The sequence below is a fragment of the Dromaius novaehollandiae genome, chromosome 8 (assembly GCF_036370855.1).
Source record: "Dromaius novaehollandiae isolate bDroNov1 chromosome 8, bDroNov1.hap1, whole genome shotgun sequence".
Taxonomy (NCBI): Eukaryota; Metazoa; Chordata; class Aves; order Casuariiformes; family Dromaiidae; genus Dromaius; species Dromaius novaehollandiae.
The window spans coordinates 17,236,680-17,262,687 of NC_088105.1; the positions used below are offsets into that span (position 1 = coordinate 17,236,680).

At 37.2% G+C, this 26,008-nt stretch overlaps 1 protein-coding gene across 2 annotated transcripts in view; it reads right to left on the minus strand.

The window, feature by feature from the left end:
- The window catches only part of KIF14 (kinesin family member 14), a 35,421-nt gene extending 9,919 nt beyond the window's left edge, over nucleotides 1–25,502 (minus strand). The window contains exons 1-24 of one of the 2 annotated variants that reach the window (XM_064515784.1): nucleotides 25,397–25,502; nucleotides 24,959–24,995; nucleotides 22,867–24,111; nucleotides 22,174–22,428; nucleotides 20,633–20,720; nucleotides 17,643–17,741; nucleotides 15,873–15,925; nucleotides 15,498–15,528; nucleotides 15,042–15,149; nucleotides 13,865–13,981; nucleotides 13,101–13,219; nucleotides 12,086–12,258; nucleotides 11,189–11,336; nucleotides 11,024–11,087; nucleotides 10,617–10,801; nucleotides 9,138–9,240; nucleotides 8,753–8,913; nucleotides 7,750–7,897; nucleotides 7,203–7,355; nucleotides 6,536–6,662; nucleotides 5,799–5,892; nucleotides 4,617–4,755; nucleotides 3,507–3,607; nucleotides 465–559 (exon numbers count right to left, since the gene is read on the minus strand). In XM_064515784.1, coding sequence (XP_064371854.1) covers nucleotides 465–559; nucleotides 3,507–3,607; nucleotides 4,617–4,755; nucleotides 5,799–5,892; nucleotides 6,536–6,662; nucleotides 7,203–7,355; nucleotides 7,750–7,897; nucleotides 8,753–8,913; nucleotides 9,138–9,240; nucleotides 10,617–10,801; nucleotides 11,024–11,087; nucleotides 11,189–11,336; nucleotides 12,086–12,258; nucleotides 13,101–13,219; nucleotides 13,865–13,981; nucleotides 15,042–15,149; nucleotides 15,498–15,528; nucleotides 15,873–15,925; nucleotides 17,643–17,741; nucleotides 20,633–20,720; nucleotides 22,174–22,428; nucleotides 22,867–24,111; nucleotides 24,959–24,995; nucleotides 25,397–25,457 — 3,904 coding nt within the window. In that variant the 5' untranslated portion in view covers nucleotides 25,458–25,502. The remainder of the gene's footprint in view (nucleotides 1–464; nucleotides 560–3,506; nucleotides 3,608–4,616; nucleotides 4,756–5,798; nucleotides 5,893–6,535; nucleotides 6,663–7,202; nucleotides 7,356–7,749; nucleotides 7,898–8,752; nucleotides 8,914–9,137; nucleotides 9,241–10,616; nucleotides 10,802–11,023; nucleotides 11,088–11,188; nucleotides 11,337–12,085; nucleotides 12,259–13,100; nucleotides 13,220–13,864; nucleotides 13,982–15,041; nucleotides 15,150–15,497; nucleotides 15,529–15,872; nucleotides 15,926–17,642; nucleotides 17,742–20,632; nucleotides 20,721–22,173; nucleotides 22,429–22,866; nucleotides 24,112–24,958; nucleotides 24,996–25,396) is intronic. The other variant, XM_026118965.2, reaches the window with a different exon arrangement.
- Nucleotides 25,503–26,008: the final 506 nt, after the last annotated feature.

Here is a 26,008-nt window from a genome sequence, read left to right on the forward strand (position 1 = left end):
GAAGAGTAAAGCAAAAAGAGAGAGAGAAAGAAAATATCTAGGGGAACATCAGCAGTTGAAGGAGTAGCAACAACTCAAGCAAAGTCTCCAAATGATTATATTGGGATTCAGTATCTGACAGAGCAACTGGTTACATGAACTATCAACATTCTCCATTTAACCTGCATAGTTAAGCATACTAATGTTTTAGGCGAATTTTTCAACATGAAGGTCATAAGCACTGGTCAGGAAGTGTTTACCCTAAGAAAGCATTTCACAAAGACAAAAAAAGAAGTGCTATTAACATTATTACTTGCATTCTAAACTTGAAGATATTACAAATAAGACATTTTTCCACTTTGTTTACAAACCTATCACTTCATGGGGTTTTTTTTAATAATTAGAAGTGCATATGTTCTATCAGTACGTAGGAGTTTCAAGTTTCTCAGTATAAAATGAAAAATAATCTGCTGTATAGTAAGTACCTGATATATAGGAAGTTTGTGTATTCTGGATTGGGTGTAATTTTATCTCAGACAAACATCCAGAAATTCTCCTGTTCTTCATGAAACTTCTGCTTCTAAGAAAGGACGAAGACATGGAAAACTTATTTTAAAAGATTAACACTCCCCCCCACTCCACCTCCCTCCACCAAAGGTTCAATGAAAATTAACAGACATCAGACAAACCAAAAGCCTACCTATTTTTAATTCACTGAAACTAGTGAACAAAGAACCTAAACGAGAGTGAAAGCAAGCCCATATAGGATGGATCCGGCTTACTTTTCTCAGGCTCTTGCTTGTTGATGCTGCCCAAAAGGAATAAATTCAGGTCCAAGGGAGCAACAGCAGCAACCAGTGAGTCTTGGACAAATTTGCTCTTTGTTTCCTTTTCTTCTGTCCTTGTTATGCCTCTCATACATTAAGAGCAAGTGCATTCTGACCCTAATGTGTGACTTCAGCCAAGAAACTGTGATCAGAGAACAGGATTTTCAGGAATTGTAAGTTACCATTTCTCCAGATGAGTCACTGGAGCAGTGACATACATATACCCTGCCTTCAATTTGAGTATGCTGGAAGTCCCTTAAAACAGAATCATCAGTTTATATTCCCCTTCCTCAGCTACTGTTTTATTATTGGATAAATCTCCAGAACCCAAGAAAAAATAAGTGTTTCTCTCCTAACTACTTGGACCACGGAATGCTGACTTGTTCACTCTTTTGGACCTCGTTTGCTGGACAAAATAAATTGCTTCTGCAAAGCCAGATGAGTTTTTCATTTGTTTGTTTTGGTAAAAGACTGAAGTTCCACGAAGCTTGCTGTTGCTGGTTGAACCACCTCACGCAGCTTCTCAGGGCTGGCACTGGGGGTTTACTTGCCTGCGCTCAAGGCCAGCTCTCTGACAAGAAGGAGCTGTTTGAGGAGGCTCAGCTAGCCTTGAATATGCTAGAAGAAAAAAAAAGCTGGAAGGAGACTCATCAGGGGCTCCCCCATGCCTCCAGGGAGCTGCACTGAAGCTGAGTCTCATGCCCTTGGTCCTGCCCAACCTACCTTGCAGCTGTGGTGCAGCCATGCCTGTGCCTGGCCATGGCCCCTGTTGATCTGGGCCCTGACCAGCAGCCTTGACTTCCCAGCTTGGCCTGGGACCTGGCCGCCACCGCCTTGCCTCTCAGACCTCGGCCTGCAGGAAGCTGCTGCATCCCTGGAGCAGCCCCGTTCTCCTCGCTCGGCCCTGGGGCTCGGCCTGCTCTGAGGAGAGCAGTGCCCGGCTGGTGCTCGGCGCCTGCCCTTGCTGCTCCCCGACACTACGTTCATCAGGAGCATCAAACCCTAGCGTAGCACATGAAATTCATTCTCTTTCACTAGTACCTGCGATTCACATTGGTTAACCGCTGTCAGTGCAGCACAGAACACCCATACCCAGCGTGCCAGTACCTTCTCTTTTCCTGTCCAATTTCTACTGTTGCATTTTTAAAATAGGCAAAACACCACCAGATACACTTCTGAGATTCAACAGTGCACAACTATAGCAGTCTTACATTGTCCAGAAGGCAGCTTCAGACAAGAAAAAGTGTTCCAGTGTTATTCTAGCATTAAAATAGTATTTAAACTAAAAATAAAGAAGCTGTTCATCCATCACATTATTTTCAGGTAACTTCTATTTATTTTGAACCATCAGGAATGCTTCCTGATACTTACAGTCAGCTCAACTGGCCTGCTTTACTGCAGAATAACAATAATCATTGGACTGCTATGCACTAGCAAAGCTGTAATTAAGCATCTGTCAGCATTTACATTACAAGCTCCAATTTGCAGGAGTTTCCAATTCAGTCATAAAAATTGTCACAAAGCTAAAACTTACAAGGTCCCATGCCAGCTGCAATTTACTCTTTTTTAAAAGCAATGCTTTCAAATTACAGAAATGTCAAGAAAACCTTAAAAACCTACACAACCTTACTCTGCACTGATGATACCTAGATACATTGTTTAGAAAACCTTACACATGTTTTGACCAAATATACCTTTGGGTTTGGGGATTTTTTGTTACTATTTCTTCTCTACAGGAAGAAATAGGACGATAAGAATGAATGAACAGAAGCATTACTAGCAACTAAAATACAGAGGAATAAACACAGATGTTTTATTTCCACAAAATTTAATCTCTAATTAGACATACTGTTGAATTGTATTTTATTATTATGTCCATTGAAGAGCCTATAAGCTAAATAGTAAATTTGTGATAGAAAAGGTATTAGATAAAGAAAATGCATGTTAAAGAATTTTAAAAGAGTTTAGTAAGCTTTCAAATACATATTACATTATTCCTCCACTTTTAACCTTGCATGCAATGGAGTAAGGTTAAAGTCCATGAGTAAGCATTGCTGAACATCTAGACTGGCTTAACCAGTTGCCACAGCACACTCTGCATTTAAAAACAAAAGCATCTGCGTGGCCACACATTGCACTGATCTGGCTGGAAACATTTTTCTGTTAAGCTATGTTTCCACTTGAATTATTTCCCCCACTATTTTACCATGTGACTGGGCAGGCACTCAGAGGTTGGCACAATACATGGGGTAACTGCCCCATAATTGTTAATTACCCCCAACCAATTGCCAATTGGTTATACCTAAAACCCTGTGGAACTGACCGCCCATACGTTGCATATACGCCATGCCTGACCTTAGAAACGCCGCTGTTTAATCTACCAAGCTGGTTTTGTTAGTGGGCATGCAATTTTTGTTAGCAATCCCGCACTGGCAACTTGTTGCATAGCAAGAAACACATTTCATGATTAAGCCAGTAAACCAAAGCAAGACAACCCATTTAGTCCAACTCCCCCTCATCACAAATATTCATATAACTTTTCATTTAAGTTCAAGATTATGAGAAGGTAAAAGAAGAATCGATAAATATAAAGTTATGTTAATGGCTCTGAAGCATATTTATTTAGATAATTACATAAGTTAGTAACTTTTACTTTGTTCTAAATATAGGTAAAGGAAGGAGCTACAAAAAAAAAGTTACCTTCTTCTGGAAAAAGACGAAACGGAAGCAGCTGAAAGGTCAGGTTCCCACTCATCAGTAGGGTCATAAAATACATCAGCAGCTTTGTTACCATCATTATTCTGGAAAACAAAAGAACGAGGGATTAAACAAAGGACTAGCGTTATAGCAAAGGATACAACATAGGGATGGAGAAAACACATGTTCTAAAAGTGATATTGGTACTGTTTTTGCTGGGATACATCTAATCTAGAAGATAGCTGACCGCCAGCTAACTTCAGGTACGAGTGCAGCAGTTTTAGCCGTATTTTTCCATGTGGAGTAGAATACAATTCTCCATTATTCTCAAGATCCAAACAATTCTTAGTAATAAGTCAAAATATATCAAAATATACTTCTGCCACTTGGTATAGCTGCATATTACAGAGTAATGTCACAAGGGAACGTTTCCTCAATTTTTTCCTTTTTTTCCTTTGGTACCTTATTTTTTTTATTTTGGACAAATCATGGGAAGTTTATTTCAAATATATAAACAAATAAATATGAAGTTATTTTTTCAAATAGTAAAGTACAATTCTTTAATGAGATGTAATTATTTAAGAGAGGAAAAGAGTCAATTCCAAAGCATAAAATGCCTTCATATTTTTCCCTACCATGAAAATACCTTTAGAGCTCCAACAACTGGGATTTCTTCCTTTGCAAACTTCAGGTATTTTATTTACTCCAGAACATGATTTACCTTCTGAAATAGTAAGCATCTCAATACTTGTTTATATATTTGAATCATTTTTCTATTAATTTTTCAACACTGTTCCGGGTTGGGACAGATATTCGGATGACAAGAACTTATACAATCAGGAGAATCACATACTGAAGCACAGAACAAATTCAGACAAACTCATCTCTTACATCTATATACACATACATTTCATGTGCGTATATATCATATATACATATGATACTATACATACATATCTTTTTTTTTGTTCTTTTTAATTAAAAAAAAATCCAGTGTCTTTTTGTTAAAGATCAGATAAGAAAGCCTCCTGATTTTCCCCCTGCATGATTATCAAAATCCTCTTTGACAAAGTATTTATGATTGTTAGCGTTTCTTCTTTGGTTCTTACAGACCTCATAAAGTTCTTTCAATGCTGCTAGTTTGCATTCAAATTTCTCCAGGCTCCAGAAAGTTGCAATTCCCAGTTTGATATTACGAACTTGTACCTGAACAGAAGTTGCTGTTCCTGTTTTATCATCGATTTTGTCATGCCTAAGAATTTGATAAAATTAAAAAAAGATTTTTTTTTAAATGAAGACAAAGTAACAATTATACTTCAAAAGTAAATAAAGTATTTGGGGGGAATCATACTGAGGCTGAGAATTTGTTTCATTACAAGCACAGTAATTGCTTGGGACATCATGTTTCTCATAAAAACACAAACATTAATATGTCCATTAAAATTACATTATTTTTATACAAAGCAGGGAGAGGGGGAAAGAATTCTTGCATTCAAAAGAAAACATCTGAACTAGCAGATAAATTCCTGGCTCTCAAAGTCAAGACCACATATATGTTACAGACTTCTACTAGCAGAGTCCTATTGATAGGCATGAAGAGACAACCCAACTGTACACATATCAAAAACTGCTAGCGTAGCTGCATATACTGTAGTAGTTTTTAAAAAAAAATACAGTTTTTTTCCCTTGTGAGGACAGTCTTCCGCCATTGTAAATTTCAAACAATACAATCTCATTGTATATCTCAAACTGAGCACACCCAGCCAACATACGGGTCCACTTTGTGAACACTTCAGCTATGGTTAGCAAGTAGTGTGGCACAGAAAATGATCTGTGGAGTGAAACGACTGGTCTTAAGCACTCAATATCCACATTCTGAGGTTTTTACTTTGAACTATCTCTGCTGCGGACAATGAACTGAACGCCACTAGCAGCTAGTTTGTCCTCTAGTTTGTCCAAAAGCAATGCAGTTTGTGCGCCCTGGGATCACTCAAATATGTAAGCCAAAGCATGGCAGGCACAGGCACCAGGACATTCACTTCCAAAGCACACTCAGCCCAAAGTGAATTGAGTAATGTAGATGCATCCTTAAAGTTTTAATCTCAAATACACATTTCACACTAAACAAGCCTAAACTAACAAGTTAGACGTTGCAGCTAAGCTAGCTAGTAAAACTGATTTGTCATTTACAATTTAATGAAATTCTTAAGAGAAAAAACAAACAGCTCTCTGCACATCCCAAAATCTTTTTGCCCCCCCCCTCCATATACCCTATTAAGCAACTATGATACTCACCTGCAGAAAACAGTATTTTTCCCTAATTCATTACTAATGGCATTGGCCTCCTTGATCATCACTGATAGCTTCAGAGAATTCCAGTTAAGTGGAACTAGTACAGAATATGGCACATAATGATTAAGTCGTTCAAACATAACATGATGCAACAACATAAACGTTTTTAGAAAACAAAAAAACAAAAAAAAACCCTCAAATATTTAGCCAGTAAGAGTTCCATGGATTCCCCATATATTGAAAAAAAACTAACCCTCCCAGCCAAGTTAATCCCGAAAAAAAAACCAAGAAAAGCCCCACACAAACAACAACAACAGGCTGATGAGGAGTATTTCAGAAACAAGAGACATAACACCAGGTACTGTATATTGGCCTAATCTGAGGCAGGAAACTAAGCACAATCTATTCTGGTACTCCAGTTCCCAAAATGAGTTACTCCTAATCAGTTCATCCACATGGGGGAAAAAGTTCTTAGTAATTGAGATAAGTAGGTACAGACTATGTGTATATCCACCTGATAAATATGATTAAAATATGATTTAAATAGAACTTCTAGCACTGTCTGATACTTTCCCTTCCTAATTCATATGTATCATATACCAGCCATAAGGCTCTTTTCAGTCAGAATCACTGGAAAAGTGTCAGAGGAAGAGAGGAAAAACCTGTCCGACTCCAAACCCCTAAATCCAAGCCTACTGAGCGAAAGAAATCTGCATTGTTCTTGTGACATCATGACATACTAGTCATAGTTTTATTCCCACTTCCACGATTCTTTTGAAGGGTTTCTATTTCTTCAGCAATCTTCTGTTTCTCTGCTTCCAGAGCTTCAAGTATCTTTGCATGATGAATAGTATGATCTGCCAGAGCCTAAAAACAAAAAAGTAGAAAACAAACAAAAAAACTCTACAAATCTCTTAGCAGTATTTATTCAAGCAACAAGTTTTGCTGCTGTGACTCAGAACAGAAAGAAATTTATCTTTCCTTCTTAGAAGGAAACTTATCTACCATATCAGTATGAAACCCTTTGTCTTCAAATTTTGACAATTTTCTGCTTTTACTTAGATATCAACATGCTTAAGAAATACTGAAGAAAAAAAAAAAAGAAACCAACGTTTTAGTCATTACTTAACTTAATGCCCAGTGTCACAACTTTTGGCACAGGCAGTAGTCACTAAATTTGGTACATCAACAAGATGGTCCACATTATGTAAGAAATAACATGTTCAGTTCTAGTTTATCTCCCAATTTAATGAAATAGCATATTCAAAGGGTAAATAAGACATCTGTCTACTCACATAAAATCATTTAGAAGAAAAGTTCATCAGAAGAAGCAGTTAATTTGGATATAGAACAATGATTTAAGAAACATGACAGATCACCCGAGAAAAGCTTGTTTTTTTAAACTACCTGCTTGGTAGCTTGTGTCTCCATTTCCAAACGCTTCTTGTTGAAGTGTACTTCTAGCTCAAGATCTTGCTTTGCCTTTTCTAGCTCCTGTATTTTGTTTGCAGCCTCTTGGTTATTCAGTTCTTGCATTTGCTTCTTACGAGATTCTTCTTTCTAATACAAGAAAGTACAGATTAGAGGACATATACCATATCTGTAGCCTTTCTGATCCATCCCTTATGGCAGATATAAAAGTTTATTTTCACTTCAACACATTGAAAACATGTGGGATTTATGAATGACTCAGCATACTGTCAGCAATGGAAGGCCATATCTCAGTTCACAGAGTTAAATGTTCTATAGCACATTTAAGAAATAAGCTACTGTCTGTATTATTGTGATATTCTGATACCTGCTTTATAGTTTCTTGTGTTAGAAAGACTCAGCATTCACCGACTGACTGTCTGGGAATGCAAGACAACAGAAAAGATAACACACTACAGCTTTTGGTTTAATTACATAAGAGCTACATTATGCTGTTTTATGCAATGATGCAACAACGGCTCACCAGTTCTGCTTCCAGTGATTTTATTTTGCTTTCATAAACTTCTTTTTGTGATGTCAGTTCTTGCTGAGCCATCTCTTTCGCGATTTGGATACCTTGCATCATTTCTTCTTTGGCTTTCAGTTGTGCCTCTTCAATTTCTGATTCAAGTCTACAAGTGGTAAATTCTGTACGTTTAGAATGCTGGCTTGAATCTCTAATAAGCTGCACAGAAGCTAAAAAGATGATATTCTCTATCACAAGAGGAGGTGTAGTGTCCAAAAGCCTCTGATTTTAATACTGAAAATTTATTTTACACCTTTGATACTTTGCTGAGATATTTTTAGTTTCATAGGGAAAATGTGGACACCGGAAAAAAGAAACACAACATTTTAAACTATTTGATTTCCAGATTTATTTTATTACTCATCTTCCACAAAATTAAGAACTGTAATAGAAATTAACCAACCCACATTAAGATAGGTTGAAAAAGTATATTTCAGGTCAATAAGACTTGCACCTTAGTAACTCCCAGGAATGGGATAAGTATGAATAACAGTGCAGAGTGTCACTTTAATTCCCCGCTGTCATAGGAGACCAAGGTTGTAGCTTTGGTGTCCTCTCATTTTCTTAGCACATTTGCTTTTCAGACTTTAATGCTCTCTCTAAAACATCAAAAGTTAACATGAAAAGTGCTAAGTACTATTTATGACTCATTATGTACATGAGGAGAAATGTCACTGAAGAGAAACACTACTCTCGTGGATCTCTGGAGCTTAGTATTTCTTACACTGTCTTCTGGATTCTTGAGGACTGGACTGGATTGTGCTCATCACCTCTTACACCTAAGCATGCATTTCAGCTAAGTCTGGAACTCCAATTTCCATTGCAAAATGAGTTAACAATAATCTTGCTATTTTCCAACTTTCACTTAAAGATATAGTTATTCATTATTTTGCTATTTCTTGAACTAAATGCTGCACTAGCAATTGAACTTATTTTTAGAACAGAAAGATACAATACTTACTGTGTTCTTTGCGCAACAAGAAGCTCATTTTTCGCAAATTCAAAATCTTTTGGACCATCATACAGAAATGTAGTCCCACAAGATGGCCTTTTAACTTTCTGAACCTCTACTGGATGATTAAACCTGAAATAATGGTCTCCCCCAAGAATCACTCGATCACCCTGCAAGGGGGAGGAAGGAGGAAGAAAAATGGTCTATAACTTTAGGCTTACAGTTAAAGGTACAGTGTTTAAAACACAGGGGTGGGGTGGAAATCAAGAAGAGACAAACAAATATTTAAAAGTTCCAGAGCCTTCTAAAAAAACACCATCAGAAATTGTAATATTAATGTTGCTTTAAGTTCCACACACATGTATATTACTCTTTAAATAAATCAATTACTTACATGATGTAGAACTGTTGGGTCTAAAATGTGTTTCCCATTAACATACGTCTTTGCTTCTCTCAGCGGGAAAATACTCACTTTGCCATCAATATTTTTTATAACACTGAAAGCAAGAAACATTTGTGATAGCAGAAGGTGATTTTAACCGCAAGTGATCTTTCTTAATAGACTAAAATTCATGCTTTAGATAGTGTTCCTGTTATCATTTTTGCAGTTGCTGATTGTCTTCATACAACACTACACTTACTTAATTTATAACTGGCAACCTACATTTTGAAAGAGAGTTGATCTTTAAATCTGAAGAGTTCACTATTAAAAAATTTACTGTAATCTACTATCGTGACCATTTTTTTTTGACAATGCTTAGTCTCCCAACGTATCAACATCCTCCATGTTTATAGTAACGGATTAGTTAAATTTCTTCTGCCATTCTATCTCGGATCATTTGCAGGGGATGCACTTAATACATTTCTGAAATTTGGCCAAGTTACTTTCTACTTGGAAGATTACTGAAATGTATGTATTTTTCACACCCTCAATTTCTCATTCAGAAGAGGAAACAGATATTAATGTATAGTTACACACAAAAATTGCAGTGGATTTATGGATAGTCTAATTATTCATACACTAGAAAATTAAATATCAGATATAACTATCTTATCACAGATGAAAGTTTCATTTCCCAAACCATCTCAGGGATGGGGAGAAGGAGGTTCTGAAAATTGACATTACAAATTTTTATGCCTATTGTAACAACTCAACAAATGTAATCACTTGAGGTTTATCAGTTTTACATAAGAATTAAAAAAAAAAAATGCATTCCCAAATAGATGATAAACTATCCCTTATATGTAAGTTTATAATTACTGATGCTAGATAGCATTACTGTAATGTTGGTTTGCTTTCTTAACTATCAGAGATCATAACCATGAAGAGTGAGACACTGGATATGTCTCTGTCAGTTCATAAATTTGGGAAGTATCTTATAAAATTAAAGCCGAACACGGGTATTTTAGTGCATTTCACATAACCACCCTAATAGAACTAACTTCATGGAAATATCTGCATACATATATACATTTTGCTGACTTCCAGTTTTAAGTGAAAATTGTCAAGGCATTTCACAGTTACATGAATAACTGTGACATTACACTGAAAAGAGTTATCACACACATTTGACTAGCTCCTTCTCAAGCATTTCTGCACAAGTAGAAAACTTCACCGTATTAACAAAACAGACAAAGAAATTAAAACTTTCTTAGTTATCAGATTTCTAGTAGGAAATAGAAGGAAGCTTCCTTGAACATTGAACGGTACAGAAGATATCCCTAAAAAATAACTGTCCTGGTTAGAAAAGTAAGTCATTTTGTTACTGCCAGAAGGAAGAGTGACTCCAAAAGCAGGGGCAAGTGTCAGAAGAAAATATTTCTTAACTCTCATGTAAGTATAAAAAGGGCAACTTTAAAGAATACTACGTACCAGTGGTCAGCAGCAATTAGCACTCCAGAAAGCTGAATATCATGTCCTGAATTTGGTGTATGCTTTCCAACAGTAGTTTCTCCTTCTTTGATCATATACAACAGCATCTCAGAAAGCTGGGGATCTTCATTGAGATTGACAAGGTTTGGTAAACGATTGTCCATTTTGAATGCAATTCCTGCTTTCTAGAAAAAAGAGAGTTCAGCATAAAAAACAATTTATTTTGTGCAGTCAAAAATTTATTTAAAATTTTTGTAAAAAGTCACAGTAGTAAGTGCAAAGAACAGTATTATGGAAATCAAATGCTGAAAATATTCTAGCTTTTCTGCAAAGATTGCTGATGCTATATATTTTCTATACAATCTTCGATTGGAAGTGAAACATCAAGTGGAAGAAAAAAGATGTACCTGTAACTCTTTTGTTTCTTCTAATTTCCTTTTTTCTGCTTGTTCAAGCTTTTCTTTCCAGGCCCTTAATATATTAGGGAGAAAATGACTTAACATCTTAGGAGAAAAATTCCGGCATATGATATTACCATTAGTTAGTTCAAAAGACATTAGCGACTGCCCCACCTTTGCATTTCTGCCATGTCCCTTTCCTGTTGGTGCAGTTTTACCCTCAGAGAAGTTATTTCCTGCAAATAACGCCGGTATTTTTCAGGGTCAGTATTCTGAGCACTTTTCTGAGCTGCCTTCAGTTTTTCAATTTCAGCTTTCAGTTCTATATGGACATACCACACACACAGAGTACATATACAAATGCAGACAAAATATGGGTTAGATATTACAATAAGATTCTGAAAAATTCATCAGGACATTTAATTAAAAGCGAAATACCTTTTCCTATTCAAAGTTCTCAAACATAGCCCAAGATATCACCTTAAACTTGGCAAAAAGCTCACAGAGAAGCATTACATTAAAAAAATATATGTATCCTAGGTTGTGTTTAATGTAGTTGCAGGAATGCACATGAAAAGCAGAAGGGAAGAAATTTTTTTTTTTTTTCAATCATAGAGCATCTGAGAAGTGGGTTTTTAAGAAAAAAACAACAAAAAAATTATACTCAATGGTACTTTTATTCATTCTGATCTGACTAAGCTGAAGTTTTGCTCTAGCAACAAAACTTCATGAGTTAGATTCTTTTCCAGCGGAGGTGAACATATTTAAAGCTTTCACATCCATAAGATTTATACATATGATTACTTGTACAAGTGTTTGTCATCGGGGCACTCCAAAATATTTATAAAAATACATTTATTAAAAAGTTAATGAAACAGCAAAACTGTTTCAAAGAAAGTGACATTTGTATTTTAGAAGTCTTGACTAGAAACATTTTAAGAGTGAAGAAACCACAAAGTGATCAGTTGCCACAAGAGGTTATTGATAATAACATCTCTTACAGAAAGATAAGTTAGAAACACATACAAAGGGGAAAAAAACAACCTCAAAGACTTCAGATGTCAGCCTCACCTCTGATTAGTTTGGCATTCACATCTTCATTTACTTTAGCAATGTTGATTATTGAACAAGCTTGTTTCGCATAGCGAAGAGTGCTGAGTGTTTCTTCTATGCTGCTGGCAGCTGGACTGACTGTGGCAATCATAGCAGTTCGGGAATTTCCACCAAGACTTTCCTTTAACAACCTTTGTTTGACATGAAACTGTAAGTCATTTTCCTTCCCCGGTATGGAAAGCAAAATCAGATTTCTTAATCTGAACAGATTTAATACCAAATATCTAGGGTTTTGCCACTTATTTGAAAGCAATTTTTAGCTACTTAGAATCCAAACCAAGGTCCTATCTGTTCTTTACCTGATGCAACAGGCTAATTTCTTCCCTCCATAGATCACTTTGAAATATAAGTTTGGGATTTCTAAGCAGAAAGAACGCTTGCTCTGGGTGCAGAAACATAGGAATTGCTCTAACAACTCCAATTTTTGAGGTTTTGTCTTTACCTGAATGTCATTCTGGAATTAGCAGCATTGTAAGAATGAGAGTTTTGTGCCAAGCCACATGACCTAAATGCCTCTGCCTTAGTTCAAATCAGCTTAACCACTCTCTAACAAGCCTGTCACTGATAAGGCAAGCAGCAGTATGAAACTGAAGTTTCTGATGCAAGATGACAAAACAAACAAATAATTGAAGAACATAGTTTCTTAACATTAAAGATTTAAAAGGTATTAGAATTCAACAGATGCCAAAAGAGACACAGAATCACTTCCATGGTAACAAAGAAAAGGAACAGCAACAAGGTGAGGAAATTGTCAGAAAAGACAAATGTAGTAACACATTTCTTTGTGCAGCATATAAAGGAAAACGGGTTGTGAATGCACTAGCTTCCTGATCAGAGATGTAATTATTCTATCCTCTCTGCTCCTCATATCAACCCACTTCTGCAATATATATGAGGTAAAGGAAGGGATGTTTCCTGAACACAATCTGCAAAGGCCTTTATTTCTACGTAAGTAATTCTGAAATGTACATACCATGTAAGGACAGACTCTCGGTAAGGAATGAATGTTTTCTTTCCATTTTGAGACTGTTCAGAGAGTGCAGAAATAACCTTTCCAAGGGTTAACAGTGACTTATTAATACTTACACCCTCCTACATGAAACAAAAATAAAACTGTAATTCAGTTGTATTTTCTTGTGTGATGTTATTGACTGTACTCTTGACTTAATTGTGCTTATTCAGTGATACAGATATACCATATTAAATGTCACTACTGATTTAAAAAATTGCAATAGTATCCCAGATGATCTTCGTTCAGAAAGAAGAGACCCACGTTTTAAAGTGGGCAGTCCTAAGAACTGGAGACCTTCTTACGAAGGCAGCTTGAAAGTCTCCTATTAGAAACTCCATTTACTTAAGACAAATGCCAAGAAAAGAGGCAAGCTCTGAATCTGCACAACATGCGAATCATGATTTAGAAAGTCAGCTACTCATATTGGCAGTTTTTCCTAATTTCTTTGAAAGGATCCTCAGGCCTGTGTAGCATAGGGAACACCGGCCTCCTAAGCAACGTTCGGCATGCCATACCGCACTTTCAAAATAACGCATTAGAGCCACCTGCCCTCACTGACAAAATGCTACGCAATATTTATAAGTAGTATTGAGGGTTACAAGTCCTTCTATGATGCCTGCACTTCCCAAGAAAATTCCTGGGAGGTGAGGGTGCTTTGGAGTAGCAGAGTTTAGGGATGCTCTTCAGAACCAATCTTTTTTCACAGATTTCCAGTGCTGATTTACCTTCAGCCTTTCTCCAACGGTTTGAGTAGCTGAGCAGCGCTCACTGCCAGCTAGATCTATTAGATTTATGCGACTGGTAATCCTACGATCACGTTGCTCTTCATCCACAAACTCTACCTGGAAGAAAGGAGATCATTGCATTCAAACAAAAATAAAAAGCAGAGAATAAGCAGAAATGACAATTCCATTTACTTTTTACAGGATGCCTTAATGTACAACTCGAAGATGACATTCACACTATAGCATCAAGCATTTACAGTGGAACAAATGAATAAGCACAAAAAGCACGAAAAAACACACAGCCAAAACTACAGTTTGCTACTTAAGTTTGACTATTGCCTCTATATAGTCCCATGGAAATTATGAATTAGATCAGTGAAGATCAGGTAAATAGTGACTGGAAAAGCCTCTGGACTAGCTCTCATGGAGAAAAGAAATAATCCACTAGAGAGAATGGTGAGGGGAAGGAGGAAGGAAAAACAGATTATGAAACTGGAGGAGGGTAGGGGCGGGGAAGCCAAACCAAAAACAACAACAAAAAAAGACCTGCAAGTTATTTGTGAATGGAAGAAACTGTCAGTCTGTAGACTTCTGATGAAGTCTATCTATTTCACTTCCGTTTCTAGGCTCATCTCTCCAAGTTAGGCTCTGTCTCATACATCTGTCAAATGAGGAGTTGCAGTGTCCCTATATCATGGATGCACATGAGCGAGAGAGGTATCCAGAAGCAAGGAAACATTTGCTCACTGAACCGTGCTGAAAATGAGCAGAAAGCACCTACTGCATCTCCCTCACAGCCTGTCACCTGCAGGAACTCAGAGCCTTCCAGCTTGCATAGCCCAGTCTTCTTGGAAACCAAGATGTGTTGGCACAAATACGAAATAAGGTCTGGCCCCAATTTGGCTTCCAGACACATCTCAAAAAGACACTCAGAAGCCTGGAACTACTCCTAGACATTTATATTACTGCTATAAATATACGTATAAGCACACTGGCATTAAAGTCTACTCATCAAAGCATGTAAAATAAAACAAGTTTTGCTTTCTAGAAAACCATGTTAACGTCACTGTCCTTTACTTTTATGTTCTCTCCCAACAAATTTCTAGGCAGCACACAAAATGGAATTTTCCACAAACATATTTGAACAGATAATTAAAAATACAACATCCAGCAATACTTTTGTTTGCGTCATGACGCAGGTGAAGACTGAATGAGATCTAGAGCTTTTGTCATTCATTCCTGTAGCAGCTGTTGCTCTCTGTTTATTTCCTAGTTCAAGCCAACTCTGTAAGAGAGAGAAGTTGAGATATAAAGAACAAAACATACCTTTGAGTAGTTAACTGAAGTTTAAAACATTTGCAAACAAAGGTAATAACAAATGATGACTCTATAGGGGAGAGATTAAAACTTGAGATGATCACGTGAAAAGACAGTGACACTTGTCTGTTTGAATCTAGACAGATCCATGATGGGAGTACTGTTCTTATTACTTTTCATAAGCAGCTGGAATATCATGGAATCCTGGGCAGGCTATAAAGTATTTTCTTCCCATCCATGAAATTTAGTTTTCAGTGGTAAAGGAAGGAGCAAGGAAGATATCTGCATTCACTTTTAGTAACGAAGAAAGTCTTACCTGGATATCAGAATAAGAACTGACAACATTCCTAGGGGAGAGGGAAAAAAAAGTTTGGGTTCAGACTGTTTTTATATTGTTCCCTGCTGCTTGAGTTTTGAAATATTTTCTAAGTGACACACAAAATACAAATATACCATGAAAGCTCAAACTGGGTCAAGACTCCCACGCATATTTGTTGCGCTGAAGCCAAAAGGAAACACAGCAAGCTAAGCTAGACCTGGGTGTAAGTTTTTATAGAACTAGGGGGAGCTATGATCTTGCCAAATCCATTGGCAAATACACAAGCTTGCACAGAGCCTCAGGATAATAACTGGAACACCATTTCAGGGTTAAGCCAATACATTTATTAAAATGAGAATAGTTAAGACTTACACAGTCAGGTCCTCCACATACGGTCCTAACACTGGGTGTTCTCTTACACGGAGCTGGTAAGAATAATTATAGGAGGGAAATTCATTAGTAACTTATGAATTCGACATAACGACCAGGAATTTCTTAATTAAGAGAAAGTTTTTCTAGCATGAAGTTCATCACCAATAAAATTCAGAATGAATTATCTAGAACAATTTTCATGAAAATACCATCAACTGTTTTTTTTTTTTTTTTTTTTTTTTTACAGTTGCATGAGAAATAACAGTAGACTGCATGAGACCATTGCTTACAGAGCTAACTGTGCAAGAACATTCAGATAAAACACAAAAGAAGTCTAACATATTAAACAAGGGATTTACATAAAAATTTTGCTGCCACAACATGAAGGTCTTAGAGCAATGTAAATCTATTTCATGGTTCCAAGTTCAACAGAAGCTTAGCTCAAAACCACTGAAAAACACTAACAAAAGCACTTCCACTGTAAGCAAGATGGTATAGTCTTTATCTCTGTACAAATGGTCCAGGTAAGTCTCAAGTTTAGGATAAAGGGCTTATTTCAGCAGAAAGTTGAATGTAGTATAGCCTATCGTAAATTGATGATACCAAAATATTTATCCTAAATTAACCATTTCAATATAGAAACAAAGAACTTTCTTGCCTTTGAAGATAAAGATATTTTTCTTCTTTTATTATAGATAAGAAAAAAGGTGTGGGGGGTAATTCAGAGAGAGATCCTCTATGACTGTAGTGCCACTGACTTCAAATACCCAGAACTTGCACACAGAGGCCAGCACACACTCCAAAAAACAGTGGGGTTTGTTTGTGTTTTTAAACTCAACAGGGATACGGTGAAGGAACTTAGAATATGTAAAATCATAAGCTTCAGAAATTTGTATTAAATAATGATGCTAATACAAAAACATTAAGAACTGGCTTAACTAGTTATATAGTGTCCCTGAGGGTTTTTTCATTATTACTGTTTTTTCCCTCCTCCAAAGTTCTTGGAAAGAAGAGTGGAACTTCCTGCCAGCCCTATGGCTCTAAGCAGTGGATTGCCTAGGGCAAAGAATTTGAAAGAGATTAACCACCTTGATCCCAAGTTCTTTGTCTGAAAGCAAATTTCTGTAGTTGGGTAGTATAGATGCACAGAGGAAATGGGGGGGGGGGGGGGAAGAGGGATTCTCCCTTTGCCAATATTAACAATTTTCCGTGAATATACTACTGACTGCAATTAAATGGTAAACAGACATCGCAGCAGATGAGCAATACACAGATATTTTCAGAAAGTGTACGGACACTTCAGTAGGGCTGAGAATTGAGGAGACTGATGGGTCAAATAAATTTAGAAAAATACTTTATTACAGCAATGGCAGCCTCCTAATGCTACCAAATTACAAGAATGTAACTCGAACTATCTAGCACAGAAAACTTGATGGAATAGAGACTTCTTATTAGCGTCTTTTTATAAAGGCTGATATCTTCTTCCTTTTGCAGATAAGGGGAGATGTTAACAACAGCTTTGAGAGCCTACTGACCTGTCTTGTTTCTATTTCAGCAAGATTTATGGTTTAGCGGTTCTTAAGTACAAAAGATTTTGCTTGAAGTTATATAGTGAGGGTTTTTTTATTTGACTCCAGTTATTCACAACAGTGTAAAGTACTTAGATAAAAAAGCAATGATCACTTGTCATTTGTGCCTTTTTGTTTAGAGAACAGATGTCACTACTTTGAGATAGTGTATATACACATATTTCTGTGAGTGACAACTTACTGGGCATTTCTTCTGTCCACTTGCAGCTTTAAAGATGAGCAAATCATGAATTTTCTCATTGTAAACTTCAAAATAGCTAATTTCAAGATGATACAAAATCTTAAAAAAAAAAAGAAAAGAATTATTCATATAGTCTGCAACATACACGTTCATCACCATTTCTGTTTCATAAACAGACACAGATTACCAGATGCTGCTGGTAATTCAGTGTCAGAAGCCTTTAAACTGAAGTGATTTTTGAAGAGAAACGATATCCTAACCCAGGGAGAATTCCATCCCCACCTATTCTCAGATGATAAACATTAGGCTTAAAAATGTGTATTCATCTGCCTCAGAGGTGTCAGCATCAGGCTTTCAGTACATAAACAGTTTTGCTTGCTCCTGCAGTAGCCTCATTCCCTTAGGGACCCAGTTTCTACAACATCATACATGTAACAGAAGGCATTGACTGGTGGTGTCAATGCCCTGACATGGGAGAAAAAGGATTACCTATTGGAAAAATAAAACCAGATAATAGCCACAGCAACCTTAGAAGTACTGAAAAACAGACTTCCATTAAAACACATATTTCCTTTGAATGCTTCCAGCAGTTTAGGGGGAATATATTTATAAATGGAATTTTGCTTACAAGGCAAGGAAGACTGCAGCAAAACCAAATCATTAAAGTCAGAAATACATACAAGATTCAAGATGATTTGTGGCAACAGAATCACTTATTCACAATGTGTAAGCAAAGGACAGCAAACTTGCATCTGGTAGCTTTGCATTTATTAGAAGTTATACTCTATAGCCAAATTCAGTAAGCAATAGCATTCTTAAATTTCTCAGCATCTGTTAACCTACTGAAAGGTTAAAATATTATGAGTTGATTGGTATTAATATTCAAAACCATGAAGTCATGCATAAAGTGTTAAAGAAAATTGGAATAGATAAAAATAGAAAAGTTTGTCTGCATAAACTTAACTGACTGTTTCTTCAGCTGTTTTATAGTCTGTTAGCAAACGCATATTGAGTCACTAAAAATAAGCATGCAACCTCTACTGACCTGTGAGTCAGTCCCTACAGACGTAGGCAAAATATATATATATAAAAAAAAGTACAAAAATAACCTTAGACACCAACGTGCTTTGAATTGGATATTCCTTATCCAAGTAAATAAAAATTTCTAATCCTTTTTATAGTTTTAAAAAAAACATTCAGGGTTTCTAACCTAGTATTGTGATTGGTGTTATTACCATGGACAGCTTTAACTGCACTGTTCACATCTCAAGCGTTGTACTGTAGTTGAGTAGGCTCCTCAAAAGGGATTCTTTCTTTACTAGAAATTCAGTCTTAGAAAAACCTTAACAACAGTCTGACAGAAAAAGAAAGTGTATCTGACAAGTGCCACAAAAACAAACTCCACGTGTACCTACATTTGCAGTTTAGGTCTTTTCTTCTTAATACATGAGATAAATAGTTTTGTATGCACATATACAGCATGCACGTTTGAAGTGTGTATTTACCAAGTCACCTTCTAGGTGTCACACACTTGTTTAAATGAATTTTAGCTTGTTGGGTGGCTCTAAGGACACTCTTGCTGCATTTCCACAGGGAAGAAAACATTATCCAAACTCTCGTCTTTGATTCAATTCAATTGTGGATTCATCAGTTTGGCTAGTTGCTTGCTAACATTTTGATAACTTTCTCCCTGATGGATGCAGTTGATCATAGAACCACTGAGCTAGAAGAGACCTTAGAAAACCATCCAGTGCACCCCTACTCCAAGTCAAACTACACACAGGTCATTCCTGACAGATGTCTGTTCAGACTGTTCATGAAAAGCATCCACTAACGCCTCCAAAACCCTCACAACAACCTATTCTAATGCTTCTCCAGCCTTATTACATACTATGAAAAACCTCCTAATCTTATGCTGAAGTGACACATCAGCTGTATGAAATCATATAATGCACCTAGAATGTGCTTATGCAAGCAGACTATAAACAACTACAAGGCTGTTTACTGTGACCATGACAGTGATGGTGCAAGATGTAGTATTTTGAGTTTTGATATATTTATGTAAGTAATCACACATTCAAAATAGTAATACAAAAAGCATATGCAGACTGGCTGAGATTGAACGGATCATGAAAAATGATCCACAGTACAGCCAGAAATATACAACAAGATATATACATGTTTAATTTTACTTTTGTCTCCAGTTATGATTTCCTAAATTTATCATTACTACACAAATGACTTTTGGGAGAAACAGAATATAACCCTTCTTTAAAACACTCTGGAAAAGATTACAGCTCTGTCTTTTTAAATCTACATACCATAGCTGTAGCAAGGAACTCAAATCAAAATGTAGTCAGAGTAAACATTCCCCCTGCCCCCCAAAGACCACTCTTTCCTATAGGCTTACTTACTAACAAAGATCTATTCTCAAAACAGAAAATGAAACAAAACTTAAAATTTACAATGAAAATTTTAAAGTCTTAAAAATTCAGATAAGGATAGTTGAATTGTCTTTTGAATTGCAGCAGGAATACTACTATTAAATTGTATTTCACATTGATATATAACAATGTTTAAAGATGAACTCTCCTTGTGCTTTGAGTTCTATTTTATACGCCTCCACTAAAAACACAGGACCAACTAGGATTTCTTTTTACCTTTATTTTTGTCATTATCTTGTAAGACACAATGTATGTAGAAAAGAATGCCCAGCCTAGTGACATCAAAAATATCATGTACATATTTCTTTTTTGCATTTTTATCACTAAGGAATAAAAACATAACATCAATTTGGACTATACAGAGAATATTGCTAATTGGGTCCACTAGCAGAAATAAGACTTAAATCAGCAAATAGAATATAGGCATTAATAAGCAGATCAGTGCTAAGGGGTAAAAATGAAAGAATGAAACAGATATCAAAACACTGAAATACACCAATCTCCTCATAACTCAATATTAGCACAATAGCATAAACACCATAGTACCTGTTGCTTGTCCATTTTTGCAATTCGGGTGAAGAGATCTTCACAAAATCTTGGAATTATTCCTCGGTCTTCATCAAATCCCATCATTCTGTAGTTACAAGAAACCCATGTTTTATACATGCCTTCCATTTTCTAAATCTTTATAGCAATTACTGTAGTTTTGTTAATTGCACAGTTCTATTGTTACCGTAAGAATACATAAGTAACAGAAGTAATTAGCTACAGAAAAAATCTGATCGAAGCTGGCCCTTGTTTGAGTGGAGGACTGGACAAACTGATGTCCAGAGGTCCTTTCCAACGTATTTGATTCTGTGATTCATTCACAGAGAAGCGTGTTGAAAGCTGAAGTGAAACAGAAACCCTAGAACAACTGAACACTAAGTCAAATTAAATAATAAGCCTACAGATGTTTGATATCCTACATGTAGGTATTTTATATTCTCTGCATCCTGCCAGCATAGTTAACGCAAGCTCTTCTTCATCTCCAGTACAGCTGTGTCCTGTCTAGCTCTGCCACTGCAGAAAACTAGTATATTGGACTAATTCAATTACATCAGTCAAGTCCCAGCTCATCACACAGCTGCACAACACAGTTGTCAGCAGAAGTGTGTAGTGGAGACCTGACCTGAGGGCACAGTTATTACTGGCAGCAATTTCAGCCTTACTGAAAATACATAGGGGTGAAGGTAAACAACAGTTTACCAGGCTGGGTGGGGTGGGGGGGCAAAACGGCAAACAAGACGACAATATTGATCAAATCTTTTTAGGACAAGGTAAATAAAGCAATAAAAGTAAAAATAGGACTTAGACAGAGGCAGGACATTCTTTTTAAGTGGGAATCCTATTTATTGCAATAAATTTCTACTCTTAAAATGTGTAGTTGAAGATTAACAAAAAGTTTTTCATCAATCTACTTTGCAAATTCTATAGTACTTTGTGGGAATTATAAAGCACATAGAGAACTTAAATACATATGGTTGGAAAGAAAAAGGTTCACAAGGCATTCTATTGAAAAATACATGTCGTAGAACCGGCTGTAAAACCTCAGAATGGGGGTGTGAGTGTATGAAGAATAGATTTCAAATAATTAGTGGCACTTGAACATGTGGATCTCATTTCTTTTAATTTTGAACAATCACAACTGTAACTTGAATGGCTTATTAAGTTGTCCAAAAATCATGATGTACTCCATAACATGCCATAATGTACTTCATAACATGCACACAGGATAATCAGTGGTGAACAAAAGCACTCTCCACATTAACACAGAGTTTTCTTCTGTGAAATCTTTGAAAAGAGCTTTGATTTTCTTCACTGGAATTAGAAAGAGATCAGGGACAGATAAATATAAAAAAAAATCTACAGCTTTGTCTAAATTTGTATTATAAATATTAATATTTTAATTGGCTTTAAAACATGTAAAAAGATTTTAACCCAATTCAGTAATTACTAGATTTATTCTATATGATCTTTTTTAAAGATTAGACATTGCATAACAATTGGCTCCTACAGAACTCTAACAATTATTATTAGAAACTTACGTGTATGATTTTCCAGAACCAGTCTGTCCATAAGCAAAAAGACAAGTATTGTACCCCTCAAAAGCTCTTTCTAGGAGTGGCACTGCCAAAGTTCTATAAATCACTGCTTGGCTTGCGAAATTAGGATGACACTTGTCAAAAGACCAGAATGAGAAGTCATAACTGAAGCTGTAAACTTGGTTTGTGTCCGGATTTTGTACAGCTGTCTCTGAACCACTCATGGAGACCACAGGGAAAGTGTTGTCATTTTTCTCTCTGAATAGAAAGGGCGGGGGGGGAACAAAATTAAAAACATAAGCTACATTCTGTAAGGTAGTGATTTCAATCATATTTCCTTATGGAAAATAAAAAGTTGAGTAATAGCTTTTTAAAAATCCTTTTTACTATGATATATATGAAAAGACTGCAAGAATCATTATTAAAGAATTGAACATCTCGTTTAATAAAGTATTGGAATGCTTTAGGCAGTGAATATTTTAAAATAGCCCCAGACAACTATAAAATGATGATTTCATCTCTTTTTAAAATCTTTAGCTTGATACTGCACGAAGTATTTGCTACTTTGAGAAGTTATAACGTACTATAATTCTTTAGCATGTCAGTAATTGAAACAATTCAGAAAATAGGAAGCAGGCATCAACATGTACTATAAAAGCTATTCTTTAACATCAGAAAGAAATCCAAGATACAAACCTATTACTGAAAGGCCGTACACGTACAGCTACAGTCACTTTGCTGTTTTCTGCTTTGAAAATATCTTTCTCAGTGCTATTGCTGTCAGCTAGAGTTTCTTCCTTAAAAGCTAGTACATATGTTGCATTCTCTTCTGCTTTTGCACCTCTACTCACAGAAAGAGAGCTGGGTACACTCATTTTCTTTTTTGCTGCAATTTGAGGATGAGGTATTTGTTTCTTTGAAGCAGATATAGAACAATTTCTGATGTCCTGAGGAGTGCTATGCTTTGGTGTAAGCTTCAATCTTTCTGTTGTATCTTTTCTTGGTGTCCTTGGCCTTTCCAAACTGTTATGTTTTATAATTAAGTTTTGTAACCTTTCTTTTCCAGCTACCTTATTAATATTGCCTTTTTCACTCAGCTGTTCTCCTGGTATCCTATTAGTATATTTTGAGGCAACCAATTGTGCTGATCTAAGAACTTCATTTTGAAGTTTTTTATCAGAAGTGATTGTCCTATATTTGAAGTGTGTGCAGCTGTCATTTTCAGATAGACCATCAATATTGCTAAGTGAATCCTTGCTGTTCAGATTATAGTGCTTCTTTGTATTTGACTGACCTTCAGCTAATTTACAGCTTGGTTTAGCATAATGGGTATCATTACTACTACTACTTGATGGAAGGACAATCTTGTAATCTCTTTGTGCAGCAGCAGAGTCATCATTTTCTATTCCAGCCACAGCATTCCGATTTATTTTACTCTTCTCTGTGGGGTCAGTCCTCACACGTCTCTGCAGAGCAAGTCTTTTCTCTGTTTGTATATTTTCCATGTCCTGTGCTGTTTTTTCATCCAACTGCTCACCACTGCCAACTGATTCTTTGCTTGCTCTAGTTCTCCTCTGGAGCATGAATTTATCTTCAGGTTTAAACATAATTGGTGTATCAGCCGCTTTTTTACAGGCAGAAATCACATAAGTCCTATTTACTTCTTTGGCCTTATTCTGAGAACATGAAAGTAGATTATCCTTTTCTTCCTCTGACACCTGCGATTTCAGTTGTCGCCCAAACTTTTTGCTGCTAGTAAAGGCATTTTGTGAAGAATTCTTCTGTATAATAGTAGCATACTGCGCCTCAGAGCAGCTTCTTGCAGGAACTGGGTAAATAGGCATTTCGTCCTCCAGCAACTTAGTGGTAGGATTTAAAAAAAATACTAGGCATCTTTCCTGAAAGATTAACTCCACTTCTATGTGCTCCTTCTCATGGAATCTGAAAAGACAACGCAAAATTCTTATTGTGCTTATAGCCAATGTGAGTTATTTTTCAGCGTATGAGGAGCTTTTCATATATACTGCAGTAAATACTTATTTTTAATGTTTGAGGAAAAAAAGCATCTCCCTTTCCCCTCAGACATGTAAAAAAGAGTTGTATCTTCCTCATACAGAAGCTATAGAAGAATAACTGCTTCAGCCAGTAGCAGGCTATTTGATTCCATTTATCAAGTCATACAGTTTGTGTTGAAGGGTAAACCAAACACCATAAAGAAGCAGCAGCAGGTACAAAGAACACCACAGACATTTCTTCCGATTGACCTACGATGATTCCTAGTTAAACAGAATTCAAGATCACTGCTCCATTCACTCAGAACCATTTACCCTCACGGTATTTCACAACTAGTGGATGCCAACAGAACAATAAAATTACAACATCGGACAGGAAATCTGTAAATGCAGAAAGGAGGTTTTTTGGGTTTTTTTTTTTTTTTTTAGGATTGATAGCCAACTATCAGAACAGGACAGTAAATAAGGATGACAAGTACAATAGGCTTGGGTCTTATTTTAACTCGGTATATTACATGTACATATGTGTACACACATATAGCAAAAGAAACCCAACTAGCAGATAAAAAGAATTGTACAAAGTGTTTCTCATTGGTCTTTTACTTTTAAATATTTAGAAAGTTGCATACCTCCTACCTGTATACAGAAGTACTGTATCCTTTCTACTGTTGCACACAGATCTTGGTCATGGGAGTGTTGTAGGTCTGACACCACCACCACCACTACAGACTTGCCACCTGCAATTGCTTTGCCACCGGAGGCCGAGAGGAACTCACCTGGATCCCCTCAGGTCCTTCAAGGCTCCGGGCAGCGCTAACGAGGGAAGCCGGGGCGGGGGGAAGCGAGGTGACAGCAGGCGGGGCGGAAGCAGGGATCTAGGCGTTACTCAAACGGAAGTTTCGTTTAACGTTACATTTTTCAGCTACAGCTTTCGGGGGACTCTCAGCATTCGCGGGATTACGCCCGCTTTCCCACATTTCACGGCTGCGCAGAGCTTCCGCCGCTCAGACGCCGTGAGGAAAGCCTCGGGAGCCTCCAACCAGAACCTATTTACCCCTCACACCCGCCTGAAACTATTCCTGCTGCTCGAGCTCTAAAACACACCTAGCACAAGGCCTCCGGGAGCGGCCTGCGGCCTCCGGCCCCGCGGCTCCCCAAGCGCGGCCCCTCGCGCCGCGGGACGCCCGAGGAGCCCGCCCAGCCCGCCGCCTCACCTGCCGCTCCGCTCCGCGCTGCTCCGCACCGGCCGCGGCTCTCACCCTCTCCCTGCTCCATTTCGAATGCGCCGCGCCTACGCGGATTGGCTCCCCGCGAGCACGTGCGTCCCAGGTGGGCGTGGCAAAGGCTCCCGCCCCGCCCAGGGTGGTGCGCGAGGCAGTGCGCGTGCGCGCGCAGGGAGGGGCTCGCGCTGTCGCCTGCCCCGGGGTTGGGCGGGCGGCTATGAGGGCTGTGCCGACGGCGCGGGGGGAAGCGGCTTTCACGGGGGTACCCGAGGTCGTTTTGGATGTTAAGGGAGGAAAAAAATATATATATAGTTCATAGCGTTTAAAAGTTGGGAGGATTTCAGGCTGAGAAAGATTGTCAAATAGTGGTTCATTAAATCACCACGGAAAGTTAAAATTAATCCCTTCCCGACAAGAGTACATGTTTTGCTCATTCACTATTTTTTAAATAAGACTTGGTATTTTTCAAAAAAAAATCCAGCAGAGGGAGACAAACGACAAAGCAGAGGGAAAAAAAATGGCAGGAAAAACTTGAGCTGTTTTCCCCATATTAGATTATGTTAAAGTAGTAGCAATATTGCATAGAAAAATGGTAAAAATCTT